The 25,280-nt window shown below is 32.2% G+C and overlaps 2 protein-coding genes across 2 annotated transcripts; one reads left to right on the top strand and one right to left on the bottom strand.

Annotated features, from left to right (window-relative positions):
- Window positions 1-239: 239 nt before the first annotated feature.
- LOC11433674 (probable inactive receptor kinase At5g53320) lies at window positions 240-2,959 on the top strand. The gene is made up of 2 exons (XM_024783917.2): window positions 240-1,589; window positions 2,092-2,959. Exons 1-2 carry the CDS (start codon window positions 521-523, stop codon window positions 2,754-2,756), a joined length of 1,734 nt encoding a protein of 577 aa, XP_024639685.1. The 5' UTR covers window positions 240-520; the 3' UTR covers window positions 2,757-2,959.
- An 11,847-nt stretch (window positions 2,960-14,806) lies between these two features.
- On the bottom strand, window positions 14,807-17,743 carry LOC11427373 (uncharacterized). The gene is made up of 2 exons (XM_024785153.2): window positions 17,563-17,743; window positions 14,807-16,300 (listed from the first exon to the last, which is right to left on the bottom strand). Exon 2 carries the CDS (start codon window positions 16,277-16,279, stop codon window positions 15,026-15,028), a length of 1,254 nt encoding a protein of 417 aa, XP_024640921.1. The 5' UTR covers window positions 16,280-16,300; window positions 17,563-17,743; the 3' UTR covers window positions 14,807-15,025.
- Between the last annotated feature and the right edge of the window lie 7,537 nt (window positions 17,744-25,280).

Raw genomic sequence — 25,280 nt, 5'->3', positions numbered from 1 at the left:
TTTGGTTACATATGTTATGACTAATATAAAAGGTCACTATATCAATAAATTAAAACCATTAATACTATCTTGCTTAAAAAAAAAAATATTAACACTATCTCTTAAAACAGATCATATTATCTGGGTTTTTTTAGGGGACTACCTAGTTGGTATATATATTTCTATCATTTAGGGACTAAATTGAAGTGAATGCTAGTTTAATGATTAAATTGATGATTTATTCTATGTCGTATTTTATGTGTGATATTGTCATTGTGAGGAACTTATATTTTGGTAAACAAAGGATGAAGTTGATCCATCTTATGTTCCACACACGTAATGTCTTATTTTATATTGCATAGAGACATGGAAAGATGGATGCTGCGATGATACCAAGTGTTACAAGGTGATGACAAAAACATTGAGCGTGGAATCCTAGAATGACCAGACATGTCTTTATCCTACTACAAACAATATAGAACCATGATTCATTCAAAGCACCCTTTAACAAAACAAGAAGGTTAATCAAACAAATCAAGAAATGCAAGACACAATAGATTTTACAATGTTTCACTTTTCTATTCTAATTTCTTTCTTTATGATCATGTTTTGTTCAGGAGGTGAGTTATTATCATCAGAGTCTCATTCTTTCTTCAGTTTCCTTAAAGCTATTGATTCCAATAATGTACTCAACATTAGCAAGATATCACATCCATGCTTGATCAATGGTGTAAGATGCAACTCAAATGCTACCAATATTTTAGAGATAAGGCTTGATAACATGAACCTTAGTGGTATATTTGATGCAGATTCATTATGTAGACTCCAAAAGCTTAAAGTGGTTAGTTTAGCTAATAATAATATCAAAGGGACTATTTCATTCTCAATTTTGCATTGTACAAGATTGGTATATTTAAATGTATCCAATAATCAATTGAGTGGTAGGTTTCCAAATAAGGCTTTAACAAGATTGAAATATCTTACGAACTTAGATGTATCTATGAATAATTTTTCTACTAGTTACATGGCTCCAATTAGTATTAAGTTAGAGAGCAATACAATACAACCAACACCTAGTCCTTTAACTAACAAAACACCTAAAAATGCAACTTCCGAAATTGAAATCATGGTAGGGTTGGTTTTGGGAATTGGATTACTTTTGTCATCACTATACTTCATGATAAAGAAATCATCCAAATTAATGGGAGAGATTGAGGTAAAGAAAAACAATTTAGATTCTCCTATGAAAAAGGCTACAAGTGAGGGGAGATTAAAAGGAGGAGATAATAATAACTCAGAGCTTGTATTCTTTGTTGAAGATCATGAGAGGTTCAAACTGGAGGATCTACTAAGAGCTACAGCTGATTTGAGAAGTGAAAACTTTTGGAGTAGTCTTTTCAAGGTAAAATTTGAGAATAATGTTGAATATGCAGTCAAAAGATTGAAGAATTTGCAGGTATCTTGTGATGAATTTCGCGAAATATTGAAGCAGATAAGTAAAGTAAAACATCAAAATATTCTCTCACTTGTTGGTTATCGTTCTACAAAGGAAGAAAAACTTATCATTTACAAATATCAAAGCAATGGAAGTGTGCTCAATCTTTTAAACGGTAAGTTTAAGATTTGTAAATATTAATTAGTTTAAGTATTGTATTTGCGCGCACACATATACACAAAACATACCGGACACAAATTCATGTATTCACCGTGCTCAAGAAATTGGAACCCAACTTTGATGAAGATGAAATGACTCACATCTTGACTTTAGAAAATCGTATTCAAAATAATAGCTTTGAAATGTGAGTCGTTGAACATCTAATGGTTCCAATTTGCTAGCATGAATTATTGATCAAAAGGAATCCAAATTCATTTTAGACTTGATCATTTTCACAATACTAGGTGAAACCACACATTTGAACATTGTTATAAACAATATTTTCCAGGGTGTTAACATATAGATATTGTATTTGTCCACGAACTGTCTTTCAATTCGACGGTAAAAGTTTGAACCTGTAACCTCAATGGACGAAATTCAAATTCCCTCGAAGATAGATGTAAAATGGTAATTAATGTCACTTTAATGAATGATAAATAAATATTATATTTATGCAGATTATATAGCACGAAGAAAAGATTTCCCATGGAAACTTCGTCTCAATATAGCATGTGGAATTGCAAGGGGTTTGGCCTTCATTTACAAGAAGTTAGAAGAAGGGGAGGTCAATAGTATTCCTCATGGAAACCTCAAGCTATCAAATATCCTTCTTGATGACAAAAACGAAGCCCTAATAAGTGAACATGGTTTATCAAAATTCTTTGAACCAGATAGAGGTACCTTCTTTTCCTCTCATGGATACACAGCTCCTGAAAAGAGTTTAACAGAAAAAGGCGATGTTTATAGCTTCGGAGTGATTCTACTAGAACTACTAACAGGACAAAGCATAGAAGTTAGTAGAATAGACCTTGTTAGATGGGTGAGGTCAATGGTGAGAGAGGAATGGACAGGAGAGGTATTTGATAAGGAAGTTAGGGAAAATGATCATCAAGGTGCATTTTCATTGTTGAACATAGCTCTTATGTGTGTGTCACGTTCACAAGAAAATAGGCCAAATTTTGGAGAAATTTTGGAGACAATAGAGGGAGTTATGAATGCACATGACCAACAACAGATGGAACTTTCTGCTTCAAAATGTTGTTCTAATGGATCCAATCAAGAATGTTGTTCACTTCATCAAATCATACCTGATACATGGGATTCTCCTGGATCAAATTATTGATCTTCATGCATGATCAAAAAGAGATACGTTAAGTTTACTATTGTTTTAGCATAAATATCAAGGTCATTCCTTTGTACAAACCTTATTTAGGTGATCTACGAAATGTTGTTTTTAATAACTTAGGATTACTCTATGCATGTCATAATATTTTGCTTCTATATTATTATTAGGGATGTCAATGAATATCCACAACACAGATAATACTCATCCGCTATGTTCTGTTGAATAAAAATGATATTCACATCTTATTCATATCCATACGGTTATTCCACTTTCATTATCCGCATGTATATGAATAGGGACGGATGGAGGGGAGGGTAAGGGCAGCTCTAGCCCCTCCCTCTCTCAAAACAAATACTAATATCCATCGTTGTTTTATAATATTTATTAGCTACGTAAAATAATTATTTATAATCTTTAATTAATATGCAACTAAATAAAACATATACATGTAAACTCCACTCACCAATAACTTTTCTTTGTATACAATTAATATATAATGTGATTATTATTTATTTAATTGTTATGCAATATTCATTATTAATTTTTTTCAATAAAAACATTGAGCTAGTTTTTGGTTTTTTTGGTTTTCTATAAGTTTATATCATTGAAGAAGATTTTATTTGAAACATGTTGAACATTATTAAATGTAATTATATCTTTTGGTCTGAATTCAAACTTTAATTCATTACGTTTGGGGGTTAAACAATCATCCAATTTTGATCCTTTATATTACAAACATTAGACACTTTTTTTCCCTTTCTGTCAATTTTATGTTTATGTCTGAAAAAATATATTATGAATTAAAATATTTTCAGCCTCTATCTCATTCATTTTTAGATTTGTCCCCGTATATGATGAAGATATCCACGTATTTCGTAAGCTATTTTTAAAGAATGCATTTATGAAAAAAATTATGTACAATTTTTTCACCTTCGACAACAAAATTACTATTTGGAGAATATGGAGAGTTTCTTCACCCTCCTTTTACAACAAAACAGTCTTCATGGGAAAAAAAAGTAATATATAGAGAATATGGAGAGCTTTGTGTTTAACCAATAGAATTTTAGTAATTTTATTAATTTAGTGATGGGTACATATATCCACAAGTACACATTCCCTTCTATTTCTATTATTTCTTATCATTATTATAAGCAAGTATTTTTTTTCTCCAGGTTTATTAATTGAATATTTGACATATTTGATTTATATAATATAGTCTAGCTACATCAATATTCCATAAATTTGAAAAAAAAATATTTGTTTATAATAGTGATTGGAGTGAGTAACTAATATAGATAGTTTTTTTTTTTTTTGACAGAACTAATATAGATAGTTAAAATATCCATTTATTTATTTGGATACCTGGGCTTATTTTATGGATAGTATCTAGAGAAGTGAATAGACTAGACCGATCTATATGGCCTACGACATGCCATACTAGACTTTTTTTTTTCTTAAATAGAGAATACTTAGTCTTTTTTAGAAGCTTATTTAGGAAAAAAGGTCTAGGCACGAGCCATAAAAAGTCTTTCATGCCTATCAGGCCGACCTACTTATGTAACTATAAATTAAACATATTAGTATGCATTAATTTTTCGCGTATTTAAATGTATTATTATGAACTAGAATTGAAATATGATATAATATAATCAAATTTTCAAAAAAATTCATGTTAAATATCAAAAGGGAGATTTTGATTTCATTGATATATTAGCTTGCTAGTTTGTTTAAACTTATACTGCATTGCGTATATAAAGATGTTCATATAAAATAAACTTTTAAAAAAGGTAGAAGACCATCTCATACTATTAAAAGGGGAGATTCAAGCCTAAAAAATCAGTCTACGGTAGACCGTATGCCTTAAAAAATTTGACAGACCCTTGCAAATCTTAGCTCAGTCTAACCTATTTCCGCCATACTCGTATCCATCCTAGATTGTATTTGCTAATGTGTGCAAGTACATATTTGTTTGTCATCCGTAATCAACACATCTTTATGAACAAACAACATGCAACCACTTTAAAAGGAAGAAATTATGCAGAAACTATCTCTTACTTGCTATAATGTGTTGGCATTAGAATCACATGACTACTATATAATGGATCTCTTACTTGCTATAATGTGTTAGCATTAGAATCACATGACTACTATATAATGGAAGACATTTCATACATGACGTACACAACAAAACATAATTGTTCATACTTCATATTGTAAGCAATATCAATAAACATATACTACTCATAAATTAAATATTTTCATGAAAGTATATTAGTATTAAATTTATTTGATATGCGCAATATAATTATCTTTTACACTATAAATCAATAAAAATAATATTATGTGTAACTTAGTATTAAAAACAACGTTTTTAATATCGTACACATTTATAACATGTATAATGTATTTACACAGTTGGTGCATGCATAAATATTTGCAATACATGTATATAATTTTTTTACACAAGTTTGTTAACATACAAGTCACAAATATATTTATAAATAAAAAAATTGATGTATATAGTATGATTATACTATATAGGGGTGTACTTTAGTAAATTTGAAACAAATGTGCTTTACAATACATACTTTTTCACAAAAACAAATTTCTCCATATATAAATTTTAAAAGTTGACATTTACGAAAGTTTTTATGAGTAAATAACAACCACTTGCACATCACATGTTCCTACACTGGTAGACCTTAAACAAGAAAATGTATTTGTGCATTTGTACTTTCTTTTGTATTTGCATTTTCTTTCGGAATTAATGTTCAATTTGCAGTTAAAAAAAAATAGCACACAATATCTTCGTGAACAAACTAACCTTAAACTATAATAGAATTGACGTTCTATTAATACTAAGTTTCCTTCCTTCAAAACAAAACCTAAGTTGTAATCAATCTTCCCCTCAATACTAAGTTGTAAGACACTTATGCGCACCATCACAACCTTAAAAAATGGGATTACACTATTTAAAATCTATTTTTATTTTCTGTATTTTTATAACTATAAATACTTTTATGATCATATAATTGTCTGATGGCATATTGCTGGAGACCATTGCATAGAAACAATTATATGATCATAAATTAAAACACATTTGTGATTGTGAAAATACATAAAACAAGAATAGATTTAAAGTAGTGTAATCTCATTTTTTGAGGTTGAGATGGTGTGCAAAAGTGTCTTAAAACTTAATATTGAGGGGAGTGGGTGATTACAACTTAGGTTTTGTTTTGAAGGAAGGAAACTTAGTATTAATAAAACCTCAATTCTAATATAGTTAAAGGTTAGTTTGTTCACAAGGATAGGGTATGCTACTTTTTTTTTAACTACAAATTGAACATTAATTCTAAAAGAAAGTACAAATACAAAAGAAAGTACAAATGCACAAATACGTTTTCTCGTTTAAGGTTTACCTGTGTAGGAACATGTAACGTGCACATGATAGTTATTTGCTCAGAGTAACTTTTGTAAATATCGACTTTTAAAATGTTTATATAGAGAAATTTGTTTTTGTGAGAAAGTACGTATTGTAAAGCACATTTGTTTTAAATTTATTAAAATACACCCTTATATAGTATAATCATACTACATACTTCATTTTTTTTTTATTTATAAGTATCTTTGTGACTTGTATGTTAAGAAACTTTTGTGTAAAAAAAAATATGTACATGTACTGCAAGTATTTATACATGCACCAATTGTGTAAATACATGATACGTATTATAAATGTGCACAATATTAAAAAGATTGATTTTAATACTAAGTTACACATAATATTATTTTTATTGATTTATAGTGTAAAAGATAATTATACTGCACATAGCAAATAAATATAGTATTATATACTTTCGTGAAAATATTTAATCTATGAGTAATATAGGTTTATCTTTAAAGATCAGTAACAATAAGTTTTTCCAAACCCATTAAAAAAAAAATCTAATTGGTTATTGGTATTGATGACATCATGAACAATTATGTTTTGTTTGTTACGTCATGAATGAAAAGCCTTCCATCTTATAGTAGTTACGTGATTCTAATGCTAACACATTATAGCAAGTAAGAGGTAGTTTCTACACACTTTTTTCTTTTGAAGTGGGAGTATACATATTCGTGAAAGAGTGATAAAAAGTAGGAGTGAGTGAGAAAAAAAAAGCACACAATTATCATTCTGGGCGATTGAGGTTTATTCCGACTGTCCTTTAATATGAATAAATAGAGAATGCGAGGTTCGAACATTGACCCCCGCATATATAACATAATTTATCTATCAACTAAGTTAAGTTTACGACGACAGAAAACATCGTTACTAACTGAATTGAAAACTCAATTAAATATTTTTAAAATTAAATCACAAAATCTTACAAATCAAATTATTTAACTAGACTGGATGGAAAAAAAAAATATTAATTAACCTAATTCCACATTCAAAATATGTCAATCGAATAAATATACATAAAAATAAGTTCATAGATTTTTTTCCACAACAATAAATTCATAATTCTCCAAAAAAGTAAACAATTATTATATCTAATAAGTTAATTTTAGTTATAAAAACAAAAATCAGAACTTATAACATTTTTTAGAGGAACTAATAACATAAATTTATTTTATTCGATCCCCTAAAAAAATATATAATAATATTTAAAAACATACATAAGTGAATATAACACTAGTCCAATAATACCAATAGAAGTTATAAGAAAAAAAGAAAATTCACATTAATTTATATTTTATTTACATTAATTAATTTATAGACATATCCAACAACATTTATTGTATAAGAAATTACCGTCATGATTGCAATTCAAGCTTATTTTATGCTTATGAATTTTATTACAAGAAGAAGAAGGATCTTTAACGCATATTATTGTTTTTTGAAGAAGAAGACGACTTTAAGGCATATTATATTACTTTGTTTGGTAACATTGTTAATATGTGGTTGATACAGTTATCTTAGCATGTGTATGCGTCTCTGAAGTCTGGATACGAGAAACGATACGGATACGATACTGATACGGAAAAATTTCAAAAATCAAGATACGATACAGCTGGGAAACGTTAATAAAAAAATTATATAATTAAATGTACAATATAATTATAACTATTTTTTTAATATGTAAATATATTAACAAACAAAAGAAACCAGTCATAGGCTTGTAGCACATCAACATAAATATAAATAATATTGACGATTAAGAGCGTGATGATTAGTCAATTACATATACGATATATACCAAAAAGAGCATCAGGAGTGCTATATTATATTCGTTAGTGCTATACTTTATCAATCCAAAAAAAGAAGGACTATATCCAAAAAAGAACACATTAGTACTCAACAGTTAAGTTATTTTAGTTAACATTAATTGGGAAATATTGGGGCAGGTATCGATGATAATTATCAGATACTCTCCTGATACGTATCGGGAAGTATCAGACATGTATCGTTGCAGGATACGTAGGAAATACGATACGTCATCCATTTTGAAGTATCAATGCTTCACCGTCAACTTCTATAAATATAGTATAATACCATGATTAGGGGAAAAAGTGAATGAAAAGAATTGACTATACAATGCTTAAATAAGGTGATACACACACATGGTTAGTGAATTACATTAACCACAATAACAATGCTACTAAACAAACTAGATTAAATTGCACGAGAGATCTTTTAAGTTAATTAATTGTAATAAATTGATCCTTTAGGTTTTTTTTCCTTCGCACCACTTCAGTCTTTTTTAAGTTTTTTAATTGTAACAAGTTAATCTTTAAAGTAATTTTCGTATCACTTATGTCATTTAAATTATTTAAATGCAATATTTAAATATCGAATAACTTACATTTTTAAGATCTAAAATCCTCAAAATTGTCATGGTTAAATAACTTAAAGGATCTAGTTGATAATGAAAAAACATAAAAGACCAACTTATTACAATTAATTGACTTAAAGGATCTAAGTGGTATCAAAAAAACTTAAAAATCAACTTAATACAATTAAATAATTTAAAAACTCCGGATATACTTGTAAAAAAAAAAAAAAACTCCTGATATAATTTAGCCAACAAACAAACTACTAGAACAAGGCTTGAAGTCCTTTTCTAAAACAAACTAGTAGGTCACCCGTTCACGGATGCACATGGTTGTGCATTGTGCTATGATTATAAGTCTCCATTATCCTATCACTCATTTTTCACCGTAAGTTGTAAATATTGTTTTCTTTTTTTCAAAATAATTTTCTTATTCGATAAAAAAACAACAAAATTGTTAAAATATACTTTAAAAATAAAGAATGAAGTTATAAGAAAAAAGAACTACTCTAAACCTTTAAATTCCCCCCCACCCCTTCCTCTCTCTCTATACATAATGAAATTAAGTATTGTACATTGCCAAAATAGACTTACCACTCATTTTTGAAAATTAATATCGCAGTTGTAGGGAGTGACCATTGTTGCTTGATGGCCAAAGCCTGTGAACAATAAAATAACGTGGTGATCATGCACATCTCCATCCTCCATGTTGCAATGGCCATTGTAACATTTGAACAAAAACATTTAGAGACAATTATATGTTCTTTAGGAGAAATATAAGTGGCCACTAAAATGTTCAAAATCCAGAGACAAATACAATGGCCACCAGCAACATGCAGGATGTCAATGTGTACGAGAGCAAGGAGAAAAAAATACTAAGGACATTAATTATGGACAACTTATGTTTTTTCTGTGTGGAAGATGAATAAAATGCTTTGCTTCCTATATATAGTATAGCCACATGATTCCAATGCTAACACAATATTAGGTAGGAGTTAGTTTATGCACACTTTTTTCCCTTTGGAAGTAGTTGCATACTTTCATTTTGTTTGTTCACAAAGATGTGCTGATTAGACATGCCAACCCCCATTGAGTTACATTTTTCCTCCACATTTAGAATGTTAAAGAGTCTTCCTTACTGCTTTTTTTGGTTCAGCAGTTTTCCTTAATATCATTCGATTTGGCTATGTGTGGTACAAATGATTACGAACTCCACTTTTTATTTATTGATTTTGAGTGTGTAATTAGAAGTTTGAATTTTCACTATGGCATTGGAGTGTTACTCCTTATTGATGGTTTACAAATAGGTTCCAAATTGATTAGCCATTTTATGTATTTCCTTTTTTACTCGACCATCTTATACAACAGTTAAAAAATTAATCAAGTGATTCAACTCAAGTGTTTTTGGTAGGATCCCCTTCCCCTTTGAACAGAAGTTAACACCATAAAAAAATTAACAATTAGACAAAAGTGTGTGCATACTGTACACAAACTGGCTCCTACCTAGTACATAGAAAAAACGTAAAACCTGAATTTAAATATGTGCCTATTAGTAACACATTTTGGGACACTACAACAAAATTATTACTTGATAGTGACTGTGACAACACATTTCAATTTGTTCTTCTTATGTGTGAAGTTCACAAGTAATATGAAGAAAGTGAAACTGTAAAGTTATTACGAAGTTATGATGTGTCCCATAATGTCTTTGTTTGTGCTAATATTGCAAAATACTTATTACATTGTTGACTAATGAGAACTCTTATATCAAAAAGCCATATATTCTTGGTCTTGGTTATGGTTACTATCTACCTCAGATGACTTCTTAGATTCTTGGTTATAGCCGCTGCTGTTCTGAAATTTCGATTACCTAATTTTCTAGTCTAAACAGTTTCATATGGCATTTCAAGATTGAGGCAATAATAAATTATACACATCCCTTCTTATGATAAGTCCTAGCTTGGCAGATCTAGCTTGCACATGATATATGATAACAGTCATCGAAATTGAAACAGAACCACAGTAAGCATGAAGTAGAGACAGAGGAAAAGCGACCAATTTGGAGAATGGTCGGTCGAGTGAAGCTGATCTAACAGAAAACTGAACATAAAACCCGTAAAGCTTCCAGAAGGAGCTCCTTCCTGCAAAATTCATACGCTTGATAACTTTCTTGCATCCCTCCCTTCAAGGTAGATTTTTAAGGAGATGCAGCAGCTTAGAGTAGACTCAATCAACCGATTACTACTAGAAGAAATTTTAAAACATTAGAAAGAAGGAAAAAAAAAAAGAATAAAAGGGAATTTTAGCAATTTCCTTCTTGAAGTTGCTGGGATGAAAGCTTACAAGAGAAAATATCCAATAGTGGAGAATACTCAAACTTGCATGTGCAAGTATTGATGCATTTTTGAGACTGCAATTTGGAGAATAGCTCTTTCTCATGAGTCGAAAAAAATCTTATTGTAGTGAAATTTACCTCCAGTTCGACTGTCCTGCATGATCCAATGTCTGCCCTAAACGAATGCCAACTTCTTGTGTCTTTATTTCAGTTGGATATGCTTCAGCACATTGTGGCTGAGAAAACTCCTGCATTTTATCAACCAGGCGACTCTCGTCTTCCATGTTTGGGTTTGTGCAAGAGTTCTGCGACGGAAAACAACTTGTTTTCAACTATGAGAGCCTTTTGAGGTACGACTGTACCACCATCTTTGGAGGTCACGCGACAGAGGACAATACAATATTTGGTTGTGAATGTATTCCCGTCCATTTTCCATTCATTGACCATTTCAATCATTATAAATTTAATAGTATGTACAAACAATTGATAAAAATTGAAATAAAATTCCTACAGTTTGTATTCTCTTGCTCTTGAAATCACCTTCATGTCATGTTTGATGTGGCATTTCTTTATTAAATAGACAGAACTTAAATGATTTACAAATACAAGACGATACAGGGGATTTAATTTTAAAGTTTAGCCTAAAATGAAATAAAGCAAAATCACTGATCTAGCTTCCCATCTATTCTTGATTAAAAAAAAAAAGATCACATACAAACAACTCCAAATTAAAGACCTAGTTCACGAAAGTCAACCATAATAGAATCGAAAGGCGATTACACCAAATAGAAAATAATGAAAGGAAAGACTGGAAGAAGAATGAAATCGTAGGTTATCTTGTGTTTTTTTTTTTGTGAGGAGATGAATGAATATCAGGATAAAGTCGATGATCAAGGTCAGCTTCGATTCAAGAGGGCCGGACATTGTGGTCTAACGGCATTATGTCTCAACCAACCACCTCTAGATCAACAATGCCGATTTAACTTTCAAAGCTACCAACCACAAATCATGCATATACCAATTGGACACACCAAATCATGAAGTGTGGTCCTGCCTCAGTTGACATGAGAGTGTTAAGGATTTTTATATAATAAAACAGACTTCAAAGTCGAGGTTCCTGCAACCTAATGAACCACTGTTTCTGAGGTGTATAGTTATTTTGAGTTTTAATTTGAAGAACGTAGATGTTTAATGTTTTACTTTTAAATTTTGGACTATCCACATTCATATAACATGTTTCATTCAGAACTATCCTGCTCTTTTCATCAAGGCTAGGTCACCTTGTTATTCTCCAAATATTTTTTGAAAATATCGTCCATATCTAAGAGTATGTGTTGTGAGGAAAACATCATTGTTCTAATCGGATGACAACGAATATCCTTCATTATGTATTTCACTTTTACATAGCCGATTAGAGAATCCATCAATGTAGAATTGTACACAATCCATAGACGTGTGAGGCATATTGACATCATGTTTTCTCCAAGAGTTACTTCTTAAATTATATGTCTCCCATATTAAGGAGTGGTAAGAGATATCTTCATTTGGATGTGCATCAAGGTCATGATCGGTTCTACAACAAAATACTACGTGACGCATCACTTTATAATAGTCGTCTCTAACACTATCATGACCAAATCCATGATGATTAGCCGAAGCTTCCCAATTAGGTACAAAATCAAAAGGGTCGTGAGGAATGACCTTAAATTCTATAGTAGATGGGTTCCACAATACAATATTAACTCAGAAGCATAAAACAGAAAGAGTTCCATGAACATTACCATAACTTAAAATATCAAAACCAAAATCATACTAACAGATACACTAAATCTAACTTCACCCTTGGCCAATCTAATTTGATTTTTTGGCTTTTAAGATGCCAAGGAACTGGTAGTTCTTACTCTTAGAAAGATGTTTGCAAGTGTGGTTGGTGTTTTGCTGAAAGTTGAAACTTGCAGAGAATTGTAACTCTTTGAAATCACCATGGAAAACAATCATCTACTTAATAGTCTTATATAAGTGTAACTAGTGTCTAATATTATAAAAAGATACAAAAAAAAAAAAAAAAAAATTCGTGAAATTCTCGTGATAATGTTGCTCGGGAGTCGGGACATATAGCATAGCTGTAACTTAATTGACAAGTTATTATACATGAAAGATACGCAAATATATAGCGGCTAATGAGGTTATTGCCATTAATATACAGGATTGGGATCAATTATCATTTCAGATTTGTTTCCATTGAAACTACATATACCATTGAAGTGGAGATTCAAGAATTAAGATAAATTGTTGTTTTAAATGCCAACCCTGAGATTTCACAAAACAAAAAAAATCAGAATATAATCAAGAAAAACATAACTTTCTTTATATAGAGAGGACGTGAACAATATTAATTGATTTGAACTAAGCCATAAAGCTTGAACCAAATTCAGTTTATTCATAGAAGGATAGATACTATTTTTTACATAAAACTAAAGGCAAAAGATTATTCTTATTGATATTGAAACCATATCAATTTATATGCAATGTCATATCCAAGAAAAGGAATTACTTATTTATTCCACCAATTGGAAGAAGGTCTTCCTTGTAAACTGCTATATGACAATATTCTCCTTCAAGATGAAGCACCTCAATCATTTGGGTTCTTAAGTCAAACCAATTTATTTCTCTGTCTTTCTTTCTGAAGATTATTTTATCCTTTGTCATTCCAAAAGGTTCTTCAACGCAATGCAACGGCCCAACAATGAAGAGTTTAATCCATGATTCTTTTACACTTAGTTCACCCGAAATTGATATATATGTTACAAGTAGTCATTTGTTCTTCATATGTGATCAAGGCAATGTATTCATTTAACATGGGTTATCTTTGTCCGAGGGTATAGGTGTGGTAAAAAACACATCTTTGTTCAAATCAAATGACACCAACTTTGATTCAAATTCAGAATCAGAATGCATTATAATACCCCACCAATGACACATTCCATTCATGTACACCTTGTCCTTAGTTGAGTAAAATTGTGTTATAGGCATAACAACATCAAGTTTCCTCCAAGGGTTACTTCTTAGACTGTATATCTTCCAAAAGGGTTCAGGTGTATCTCCCAATGGCTTATAACCAATACATTGATAGGACGGTGGGGCTAAAAACATCACATAATTAATCATCTTATAGTCATCTGTACGAGAATCATAGCCAAATCCACAAACATGACTACTTGAGTGAAAATTAATCACATCATGGCTACCATTTGCACCAAATGGTTGAAACCTATTCAGGCTATGAGGAATGACCTTGAATTCGTCGGTAGTTGGATTCCAGAGTGCAAATCTTACATCATGTTCGTACTTATGACGAAGATAACATTTGACACAAATAAAGTCATTCAAACCGCCCAAATCTAAAATATCAAAATGGTGGAAACGTTAAGGAGTTTCACTTCCTTCTTGAAATGGATTTGGTAGATTTAATTTGGCGCTATTTTCAAATTTCTCGCCAGAAAAGGAATACAAAACTCCCATAAATATGTCTTTGTCTGGACAACCACGCAGTAGCATGAGAGATACATTATGGTGATAAGAAGGGTCGTCATATAAGATATTGTTACGGACCATGTTCATGAAAAAAGGATTTTCAAATAGAAGGGACCATGATTTACATATGCATCGAAATCGCTTTAAAGATTTAATCGGTAATTTTGATAGAATTGAGAAGGTAATATCATCATGTATATAGGTACCAACCTTTTCTACATGATATTTTATACTCTATAGTAAGATATGATGAAAAGCAAAATCATGCTAGATGGTATGGTTCAACCAACATGAACATTCTCCATGTGAATGTTGGACCACTTTATCACTTGGGATCATATCATACACAACATGAACTTTTTTAGTAGATGAAATATGATTTCTCCATTATTGACATTAAGACAGAAGAAAAAAGTTCTTGTAGTAGTTAAGATAGGGTCATGTCCATGAAAATACAAAGTTAAGAGATTCCATGTTAACTTCAACATAATCATGAAAGAGAGAAACCACACTGGATCATGATCATATACTACATTATTGAATTTCACTACTAATACTAAAACTAAGTGACCTTGGCAAAAGGCTCAGAAGAAAGCTCTGCTACCATAAAACACGCGTGAGTTACTACTCTTTGAAGATTGTAGTTTCTGTTCAGAGGTTGAGTTTCCTGAACTAGTTGGTCCATTTTCAAAGTCCATAGGAAGCTTCATTTTTGCTAATGACTCGGTAAATTGCTGCATACTTTTCAAGTACATGTCTACTATATCCTGCTGCACCATCTTTGGCTCTGGCTCAATATTCACACTCACAACAGGACTTGGAAATGACTCATTCAGCAACGTGTTCGAGGAATCACTCTCCCCGTGTTTGAGATCAACATTTTTCTTTTTTGTACCTGAAATTTGCTCCTGATTGGGAGGTTTAGTAGCAGCACGTGATTTTGAGCTTGCAGCCACTGAAGGAGAGGAAACAACTCCATTACTACTAGGTGGAGATTCAACCTTAGGAGGTTGAACAGATTCAACACTACATACTGAGAAGCTTTCCACAAGTTGAACACCTTTTTCTGAACTAAGATTTTCAGTATCAGTAGTTGCCAAGCTATCTGTACCAAAGTATTCTGAAACCATTAAGTGGTCTTCATTTACAATTTTTGGATTTGGGAACTCAATTTTATCTAAATCCCTCACGAGCGACTCACTTGTTTTGGAGTCCTTCTCGGTGCCGTTTCTGTCCAGTTCAGTATTAGGCATTGCTGAAATTGCCATAACATCAGGCAAAGCGCCGTTGTAAGCAAGTGACAACTGAACAAAACCTGCTGGTGAATGGAATAGATCAGTCGAAGAAAGAGAGAACTCTTTCTCTAGTTTTCCATCTTTCATCAATACATCGGACAAAGGTACCAAAGCAAAACCAAGTAGTTGGTCTTCAAGATAATTCTTCACCCTGCTAAGCATCCAGATCTCACATTTGAGAGAAGAATCGACGGTCCTAACACTTAGACGAAGGTTATCGTTAAAAACGGGATTTCTTCCTCCTCCATTGATAATCTTGGTATTGACAGAATTTTCAGGATCACTAGTCAAAGAAATCTTAGCATAAACATCTTGCTTGTGGTATATGCAGATCTTATGAATGTCCCTAGCTTGATGTATGTAAACATCAACTACTCCAATAAATTCCTCTGGATTAGACACTGCAACAGCTTCTTTTCCATTAACCTCAATGTCTTTAGACAAAGGACTAGAGCTTTGTGTTAAATCATCAGACTTATACTTCTCACCATGTCCCAAGATAGAACTCTTGAATGGTGACACAACAGATTGTGGAGATTCCATGATATCAGAGTCAATAGGAACCTAAAAAATCACAAAAAAGTCAAAAAGTAAACATCAAGAATATCAATTCACCCTATGTTAAGAAAAATTTCAAACTAACTCTAATGATTATAATTAGAATTTAAAATACAATAACCCCAAAAACATGAGTTAGATTGAGGGTCTAATGAGATGAACTTATTTGAGTTTATGTACACATAAATGCATGTGATACTGTTTGAGAAAGCTTATGAAATAGTTTGTGACATGTTCATAAGCTGGTTTTAGCTTATTTTCACAAACTCTGCAGAATAGCTTAAGAAAACAGGACATAAATTATAGTAATAACTTCTACATGATAAGTGCTTATGATAAAAACACTTAAAGAAGTTATTTATCAAAACAGGACTCAATACCAGTTGAAAAAAATCAAGAACTAGAGTTCACTGTTCCAGCACCAAATGCAACCAAACACTGCTTGAATAAACTTCCCTACAACCTCAGCTTAAGCACAGATCTAAAATAGACAGAAATTTCAGTGTGTGAACACCATAAAAAGAAATGAAGAAGATTAAAAAAAGCAGCACAACACAAGCCATCAAATTTGAAATTAAAGTAGGAAACTTCAACTTGAATTCCTCTAGTTGCTAAAGCTTTGTTAAATGTTAACTAACAGAAAAAAGGGATTTAGAAACAACAATACTATTTCAAACGTTAAATTAACCTTGTACAACTAAGAGAAGACAAACACATATTTGAGACTCTAATGGTCCACAAACATAGATTGTGTCAAGTACATGAAAGGAAAGCAAATGCAACACTCACTCCTCAAATGTGAAAGATAAGTAAAAAAGAAAGCAATTCAAAAGCAACAACCTTATCCTTCTAAAGACAAAAATGGAATTGAGAACCACAAACAAAATCCCAGTCTCAAAATTGAAAATTTCCAGTAAAGTCCAAAACTAAGAAATTAGCAAAAACAATAAAGGGTAGTGCTAAAATTGATTAAAATCCAAAAAAGCTACCAACTTTGTTTTCCTACGTTGTTCCACCTGGACACTTTCACCGGAATCCTAGGAACGGTGTCAGAGAATCTAAAAACAAAATCACCTAAATTTTGCTCTAAATCACTCAACAACACCATAAACACAAAGAGTGTAAAACAAACAATTAAAAACTCAATTCTTAATTAACCAAAACAAAAGATGAAAATTTATAACAAGTAACATAACAAAAAATATTAATGAAAACAAAGACTGGTTAAAAACAAACAAACACAGATATGAAGTTGTTTTTGGTTTTACCTGATGTCTTTAATTATCTTCCAGAGAGTCAGAATAAAAGTGGAATGTATAATGTTTGTTTTCAATCCCACAATCTACGGCTATGCTAGTGTTTCTGAAATATCTTGAAGTGAATGTTTGGAACTGTGGGAGCTTACGTGAGTATATACTACTGTGTAATGTAACATAACACAAATATTTATGTGTATGAGGTATAGTTTTATATATATGATTGCATTGGTATGGTAAGTAACTACATAGTGAAGATTGTAGAATATATTTTATTTTAATTTAGGCTAAATTATATTTTTTTGATTTTGGTTTGGTCCCTTTAAGTTTTTTTCATTTCATTTTGAACCCGTAAATTATGATGTTAAACAAGTTGACCTTTAAAATTTTTTCGTTACATTTTGATCGTTAAAATATGAATGTTAAAGGTTTTTATATTTTACATAAAATGAAAATAACTTAAGAGACTAAATTGTCTAACAAAATAAAATTTAAAATTAATTTAAGGACCAAAAGCTTTTAATTTACGTGTGTATGTGAGAAAGAAGGGATGGGGTGTGTGAAAGGATTGAGAAATTCACCAATGAAAATGAATTGGTGTGCATTTTGCAGTTGGAGGTGGGACATTGATGTAGATGACTTTTTCTTTCTTTTCTTGTGTTTTTTCCTTATGTTGCAAACTTTTCTTATTTTTTATTTAATTATTTATTACATGGTGTACTAACATTGTCCCTACCTATGACTTTGAGTGAGTGCAATTCTGTCCTTTTCTATCATTATATTTGCCAACACATATCAATACTGATTCCTCCTGAGATATATCATACCCTAGTAGTAGTACTTTAGTTTCTTGGTCATTTATGGTGATGTTTTTATCCTTTCATTTCAATCATTGATTTTTTTTAGAGACTCAATCATTGATGTTGTTATCATTTTTATATCTTTTAATTTGAACTTTGTTCCATTTTGATCATTCAACTTTTTAGTTAATCAATTTATTACACTTTTAAAATTAAGTCACTAAAGATTTTTATATTTATTCTAAATTCACCGTAGTTAAAAAATTTGGACCTCAACGAGTTTATGAAGGTATATATCTACATAACTTCGTCTCTTTAGAGAGGTTTGTGAGACTAATCTCTAATCCATGGGATTCAGCAATATATTTTTTTCAGTTATCGTCTTTTATATGAAGTGATCCTATCAAATTTAAACTCGAGTTTTCCAATGGTTTGTTTTCTTATGGAGGTCAGTTGTTCCCACTTGACCAATATCATATTAGTCAATTAAAAATAGTTTAGAAGTCATTTTTATTTACAACAATCATTACTAGTGGCGGAGCCAAAAATATTTTTATGAAGTGACCATATATTTAAGATATATATATCGTGTTACAATAAATTTACATTACATTAATTGGGAGAGTTTATAAAAAATAAATTGAAGTTTATATAAAAATAGTTTAACTATCCTCTCTTCAACAATAGAAACAATTTATACATAAAAGGATTGTATGATAAGCACTTAATTAATTAAGATGACTTCCAAACATATACTCAATGGAACATAAGTGATTCAGAGTAATAAGGATATGTTTAGTCTAGTAATATATTTAGTTTAGATGGATCTAAATTAGGTATAAGATCAACGAGAAAAGTAATCTTTATCTATAACATCTAAATCATTTCATAATGTATATTGATTTTCTTCGGCTCAACTTATCAAGTAGGTTCCACCACATTCAATCAAATCAAAGAGCCATGGTCATGGCTTGCTGGGATCACTACTTCAACATAGAGAAATTAACAATACTTAACTTTTGCATGTTTCGGAGTTGCTGAAATCTAGCGACCTTATCTTTCGAAACTCACTGATATGTAATTCTTGAAGAGAAGTCATGGCACCCTACCAGTCCGGCAGCGGCGGGCATCAGCAGTTATGTGACTAACCATAACATCATGCATGCATTTTGACACATGGGTAACAGATATCCAAATTCATAGTGAGGGCAAGATTAAAGACCTGAAGTGTATCAGAATCCAGTACCTAACATTGTTTAATTTTGGAAAGCTTGCCATAAGTAACGAACAACTTTGATCATGATTTGGTTTCATAATAAGACTTTGTCTCAAATAGATTGGTTTCAACTTTCTATTCTATTCTAAGAATTTTTCCATAATGACATGGTGAATTCACACATCTGTTTTTCACAATTTTTCCACACATCAATGCAATTTTTTAAACAAATATGCAATACAAAACACAGTTAGGCACATATACATGTATGTTCAAGTTGCAGTTCTCTCTAATATTGCATTGAATGTATTACGGATAGTTCTTACTCTTATACACTTGTACACGACAGTAATACATGATTGCAATGAAATTTAATTTACCATTTTATACTCAAGCAATAACAAATAATATTTTTTTGCTCTTTCATATGTTGGATTTTTCTGCTCACGCCTCAGAACAACAAGTATCAAGCCCACATGTCATCCTTCAGATCTTATTTCCTTTCAGTGTTATATTGAATTTAAATATGCTATCGATTTTTTTGTTGCTAAATGTCTGATGTGAAGAAGCTTATGACGAAAGTTGATAAAGAAATTATTGATCTTTTAACATTGTCATTTGATATTTCTTATCTATTATTTACTGTTTGATGTTTTAATTAGATTAGATGTCAATGTAATAGAATCAGCTAGCTCTGTCATTGACTATGTGTGTCATTGACTTTGCATAAGTGTGTCATTTAATTAGTTTAATTGACAATTTAATTGAATTAATATTAGATAGTTGTCATAGTTTTAGAGCTTGTATAAAGATAGCATTTTGTAACTATTCTCTCGACTGTGAATAATATACAGAAAGTTCTCTAATACCTCATGTTCTATTTCAATAGTTTTTGGAATGTTAACATGGTATCAGTCGCAAATTTTCTTTGCTTCCGCCATTAATATATACTCTGCTATTTTTCCACCATTGTTATACTTGGCAGTCCTTGCTTTTCTTTACTCTATCAATTTGTCATAGTCATGGCATTTCCAAATTACAGAGATTATCTCACCAATGCTTCAAACCCTTTTTACCTACATCCTAATGAAAATCCTTCTGTGGTTCTTGTAACTCCATTATTGGACAACAAGAATTATCACAATTGGGCACGCTTAATGCACATTGCATTAATTTCCAAGAACAAAGAACAGTTTATTGACGGCACATTTCAGAAGCCGCCAAACAACGATCCAATGTTTGCACAATGGACACGATGCAACAATATGGTTCTCGCATGGTTCCATCGTTCTGTTTCTGAGTCTATTGCAAAATCGATTCTCTCGATTTCTACTGCCGCTGGAGTTTGGTCTGATCTGAAGAGTCGCTTCTCTCAAGGTGACATTTTCAGAATTTCTGACATTCAAGAGGAATTGTATCGATTTCGCCAAGGTAACCTTGATGTATCTGATTATTTCACTGGTTTGCGAGTTTATTGGGATGAATTAGAGGATTATCGCCCAATTCCTTATTGTAAGTGCTCTATTGCATGTTCATGTGGTGGGTATACATCCATGAAAGAATTTCGTGAGCAAGACTATGTCATTCGATTTCTCAAGGGTTTGAACGAGCGTTTTTCCCACGTCAAATCACATATAATGTCCATGGATCCTTTGCCTACTGTTAGCAAAGCTTTTTCATTAGTTTTGCAACAAGAAAGGGAATTACTTGGTAATGTATCCACTGCTTCTGAAACTTATGAGAATGTTATAGCTTTAGCCGTCAATGCTTCTAGAAATTCCTCCAACTTTGGATCTGGTTCCCCTTGGAATCGAGGGAATTCATCTAATTTTGCTAATCCTAGCAATTCAAGTGGAAACAATGCTGCCAATGGTCAAAATAAAGGCAAGAATTTCTATGCTAACAAGGGCCCAAATGGTCACAAACGTGTGTGCTCTCACTGCGATAGAACCAACCACACCGTTGATACATGTTTTATGCTTCATGGGTTTCCTCCTGGCTATAAACCTAAGGGTAAAAGCCAGGTCAATTCTGCTCAAACAGTATCACCTAGTAACCAACAAAACCATGCTTCTGATATACAACAGCAACCTCCTCATTTTAGTGGCTTCACACAAGAACAGTTCCAAGGCATTTTGACTTTAATTCAACAGTCTCAACAACCACATTCAGCTTCTAAATCAGAAGTACATCAGTCTAATTCAGTAATGACACATCCTTTTGCTTTCAATTGTGATTCCAACAAACCAAGTGGTAAGAATCCTTTTGTTTGGTTACTTGACACGGGTGCAACTGATCACATTTCCTTCGATTTCCAATCATTTACTAGTTTCAAACCAATTAAACCTATTCTTGTGTCACTGCCAAATGGCAATAGAATTTTTGCTTCTGTTTCAGGCACTGTGCAACTTACACCAACGCTCATTCTGCATAATGTTCTGTATATTCCTGATTTTAGAGTTAATCTTGTATCCGTTGCAAAATTAATTAGTACCAATAATTGTTACCTTCAATTTACTGATTGTGTGTGTCACATTGTGCAGAACAATTCCAAGAAGACGATTGGTACAGCTAGTCTTGTTGGAGGATTGTATTTGATTGCAGCTGGTCCTTCCTTAGCCAATAAGCTTTCTTGTAATTCTGTTTTTACTGATTGTTTTGATGTATGGCACATGAGATTAGGTCATGTTTCTAGTTCAGGATTGTCTGTCATTTCCAAGCAATTTCCTTTCATTCCTTGTATCAAAAATGCTCCACCATGTGATGCTTGTCATTATGCTAAACAAAAGAGATTGCCTTTTCCTCATAGTTCAATAAAATCTTCAGCTCCTTTTGATTTGTTACATGCTGACTTATGGGGACCTTATTCAACTCCATCTTTTCTAGGACACAAATATTTCCTTACTCTTGTGGATGACTATTCAAGATTTACTTGGGTAATATTTCTTAAAACAAAAGATGAAACTCAAAAACACTTGAAGCACTTCATTTCTTATGTTGAAAATCAATTTCATACCACTTTAAAATGTCTTAGATCTGATAATGGTAGTGAGTTTATTGCTATGACATCTTTTCTCTTATCCAAAGGTATTATTCATCATAAAACTTGTGTTGAAACCCCCCAACAAAATGGGGTGGTTGAAAGGAAGCATCAACACATTTTAAATGTTGCTAGATCCTTGGCTTTTCACTCTCATGTTCCCATTACTATGTGGAATTTTACTGTGCAACATGCTGTTCATATTATTAACCGGATTCCCTCACCTTTGCTAAAATTTAAGTCTCCTTTTGAGTTACTTCATAAAGAACCACCTTCTATAATTCACTTAAAGGTTTTTGGTTGTTTGGCTTATGCATCTACTTTGCAAGCTCATCGCACAAAATTCAATCCTAGAGCTAGAAAGACTATCTTTCTTGGCTTTAAAGAGGGGACCAAGGGATCAATCTTATATGATCTCAATTCTAATGAGTTGTTTGTCTCTAGAAATGTTATTTTTTATGAAAATCATTTTCCCTTCACACTTGCAACGAAACAAGCTAACATCCCAACTACCTCTTCCCATATTGATCTTGGTGATCCCATAACAGATTTGTCACCGCATCCTATTTCTGCACCTGAGTTTCAGCTTACTTCCACACCTCCTTCTCAATATGTTTCTGCACCTGCAGTTCAGCATGCTATTCCCGTTACAGATTCTATTTCTGAACCTACTGTTAGAAAATCTACTAGAATAAGCCAGCGTCCTAGTTACCTTGCTGATTATCATTGCAATCTTCCATCCAAGAGCTGCTCCAATGTGTCTTCAGGTATTTCTTCATATCCCCTTTCTTCTTTCCTTTCATATGATAATTGTTCACCCACTTACACACATTTTTGTTGCACCATTTCTTCTATAAATGAACCCAAAACATTTGCTCAAGCAAACAAATCTGAATGTTGGAGGGAAGCCATGACTACTGAATTAAATGCTCTTGCTAAGAATAATACTTGGAGTGTGGTTACTCTTCCACCCGGTAAAGTTCCCATTGGTTGCAAGTGGGTTTACAAGGTAAAGTATCATGCTAATGGATCAATTGAGAGGTATAAGGCTCGGTTAGTTGCTCAAGGCTACACTCAAACGGAAGGTGTAGACTATTTTGATACATTTTCCCCTGTTGCAAAGCTAACAACAATTCGAGTTCTTCTTTCCTTAGCTGCTATTAAGGGTTGGCATCTTGAGCAATTAGATGTCAACAATGCATTTTTGCATGGTGACCTTCATGAGGAGGTATACATGGCCTTACCTCCGGGTTATCCCACCATTAATTCTTCTCAAGTTTGCAAGTTAAACAAGTCCCTTTATGGCCTAAAACAAGCTAGTAGACAGTGGTACTCCAAGCTCTCTACATCCTTGATTTCTTTTGGTTATACTCAATCATTGGCAGATTATTCTCTATTTGTGAAAGTTTCTGGTGCTTCATTTACTGCTTTACTTGTCTATGTTGATGACATAGTCTTGGCAGGCAATTGCATTTCTGAAATAAAATCTGTTAAGACATTCTTGGATAACAAATTCTGCATAAAAGACCTTGGTCAGTTGAGATATTTTTTGGGTTTTGAAATAGCTAGATCAAAATCTGGAATTTTACTGAACCAAAGGAAATATACTTTGGAACTTTTAGAAGATGCAGGAACACTTGGTTCCAAGCCGGCTGCAACCCCATTTGATCCTTCTACAAAACTTGGAGCCACCACGGGGACCCCTTTCACTGACGCTTCTTCGTATAGGAGGTTAATTGGAAGACTCTTGTATTTAACTAATACTAGGCCGGACATCTCTTATTCAGTTCAAAATTTAAGCCAATTTGTCTCAAGACCTATGGTTCCTCACTATCAAGCAGCTCAACGGATTCTCAAATATCTCAAATCTTCTCCTGCAAAAGGCTTGTTCTTCTCTTCATCTAGTGAACTCAAGTTGCATGGTTTTGCGGATTCGGACTGGGCATGCTGCCCTGATACCAGAAGGTCAGTAACTGGTTATTGTGTGCTTTTAGGTTCTTCTCTTATTTCTTGGAAGTCCAAGAAACAAAGTACAGTGTCCCGATCTTCAACAGAGGCCGAATATCGAGCTCTAGCTCACTTAACATGTGAACTACAATGGTTGAATTACTTGTTTCATGACCTGCAAGTTAACTTTTCAAAACCGGCTTCTGTTTATTGTGATAATCGATCAGCTATATACTTAGCTCACAACCCAACTTTCCATGAAAGAAGTAAGCATATAGAGTTGGATTGCCATATTGTCAGAGAAAAGATCAATTCAAAGTTAATTCATTTGCTTCCTGTGCCATCAGCCTCTCAATTGGCAGACATATTCACCAAACCCCTACACTCTTCATCTTTCCAATCTATATTGTCCAAGTTGAAACTTTGTGATATTCACACTTCACCAAGTCCAACTTGAGGGGGGATCTTATCTATTATTTACTGTTTGATGTTTTAATTAGATTAGATGTCAATGTAATAGAATCAGCTAGCTCTGTCATTGACTATGTGTGTCATTGACTTTGCATAAGTGTGTCATTTAATTAGTTTAATTGACAATTTAATTGAATTAATATTAGATAGTTGTCATAGTTTTAGAGCTTGTATAAAGATAGCATTTTGTAACTATTCTCTCGACTGTGAATAATATACAGAAAGTTCTCTAATACCTCATGTTCTATTTCAATAG

The sequence above is a fragment of the Medicago truncatula genome, chromosome 5 (assembly GCF_003473485.1).
Source record: "Medicago truncatula cultivar Jemalong A17 chromosome 5, MtrunA17r5.0-ANR, whole genome shotgun sequence".
NCBI lineage: Eukaryota > Viridiplantae > Streptophyta > Magnoliopsida > Fabales > Fabaceae > Medicago > Medicago truncatula.
This window is presented reverse-complemented; position numbering and strand designations above follow the sequence as displayed.

Bases quoted from the DNA above. Each gene is read 5' to 3' on its own strand.
- LOC11427373 (XM_024785153.2), bottom strand. From the start codon at position 16,279: ATGGAATCTCCACAATCTGTTGTGTCACCATTCAAGAGTTCTATCTTG.
- LOC11433674 (XM_024783917.2), top strand. From the start codon at position 521: ATGCAAGACACAATAGATTTTACAATGTTTCACTTTTCTATTCTAATT. The intron at 1,590-2,091 runs GTAAGTTTAAGA...ATATTTATGCAG, and splicing joins TGTGCTCAATCTTTTAAACG to ATTATATAGCACGAAGAAAA.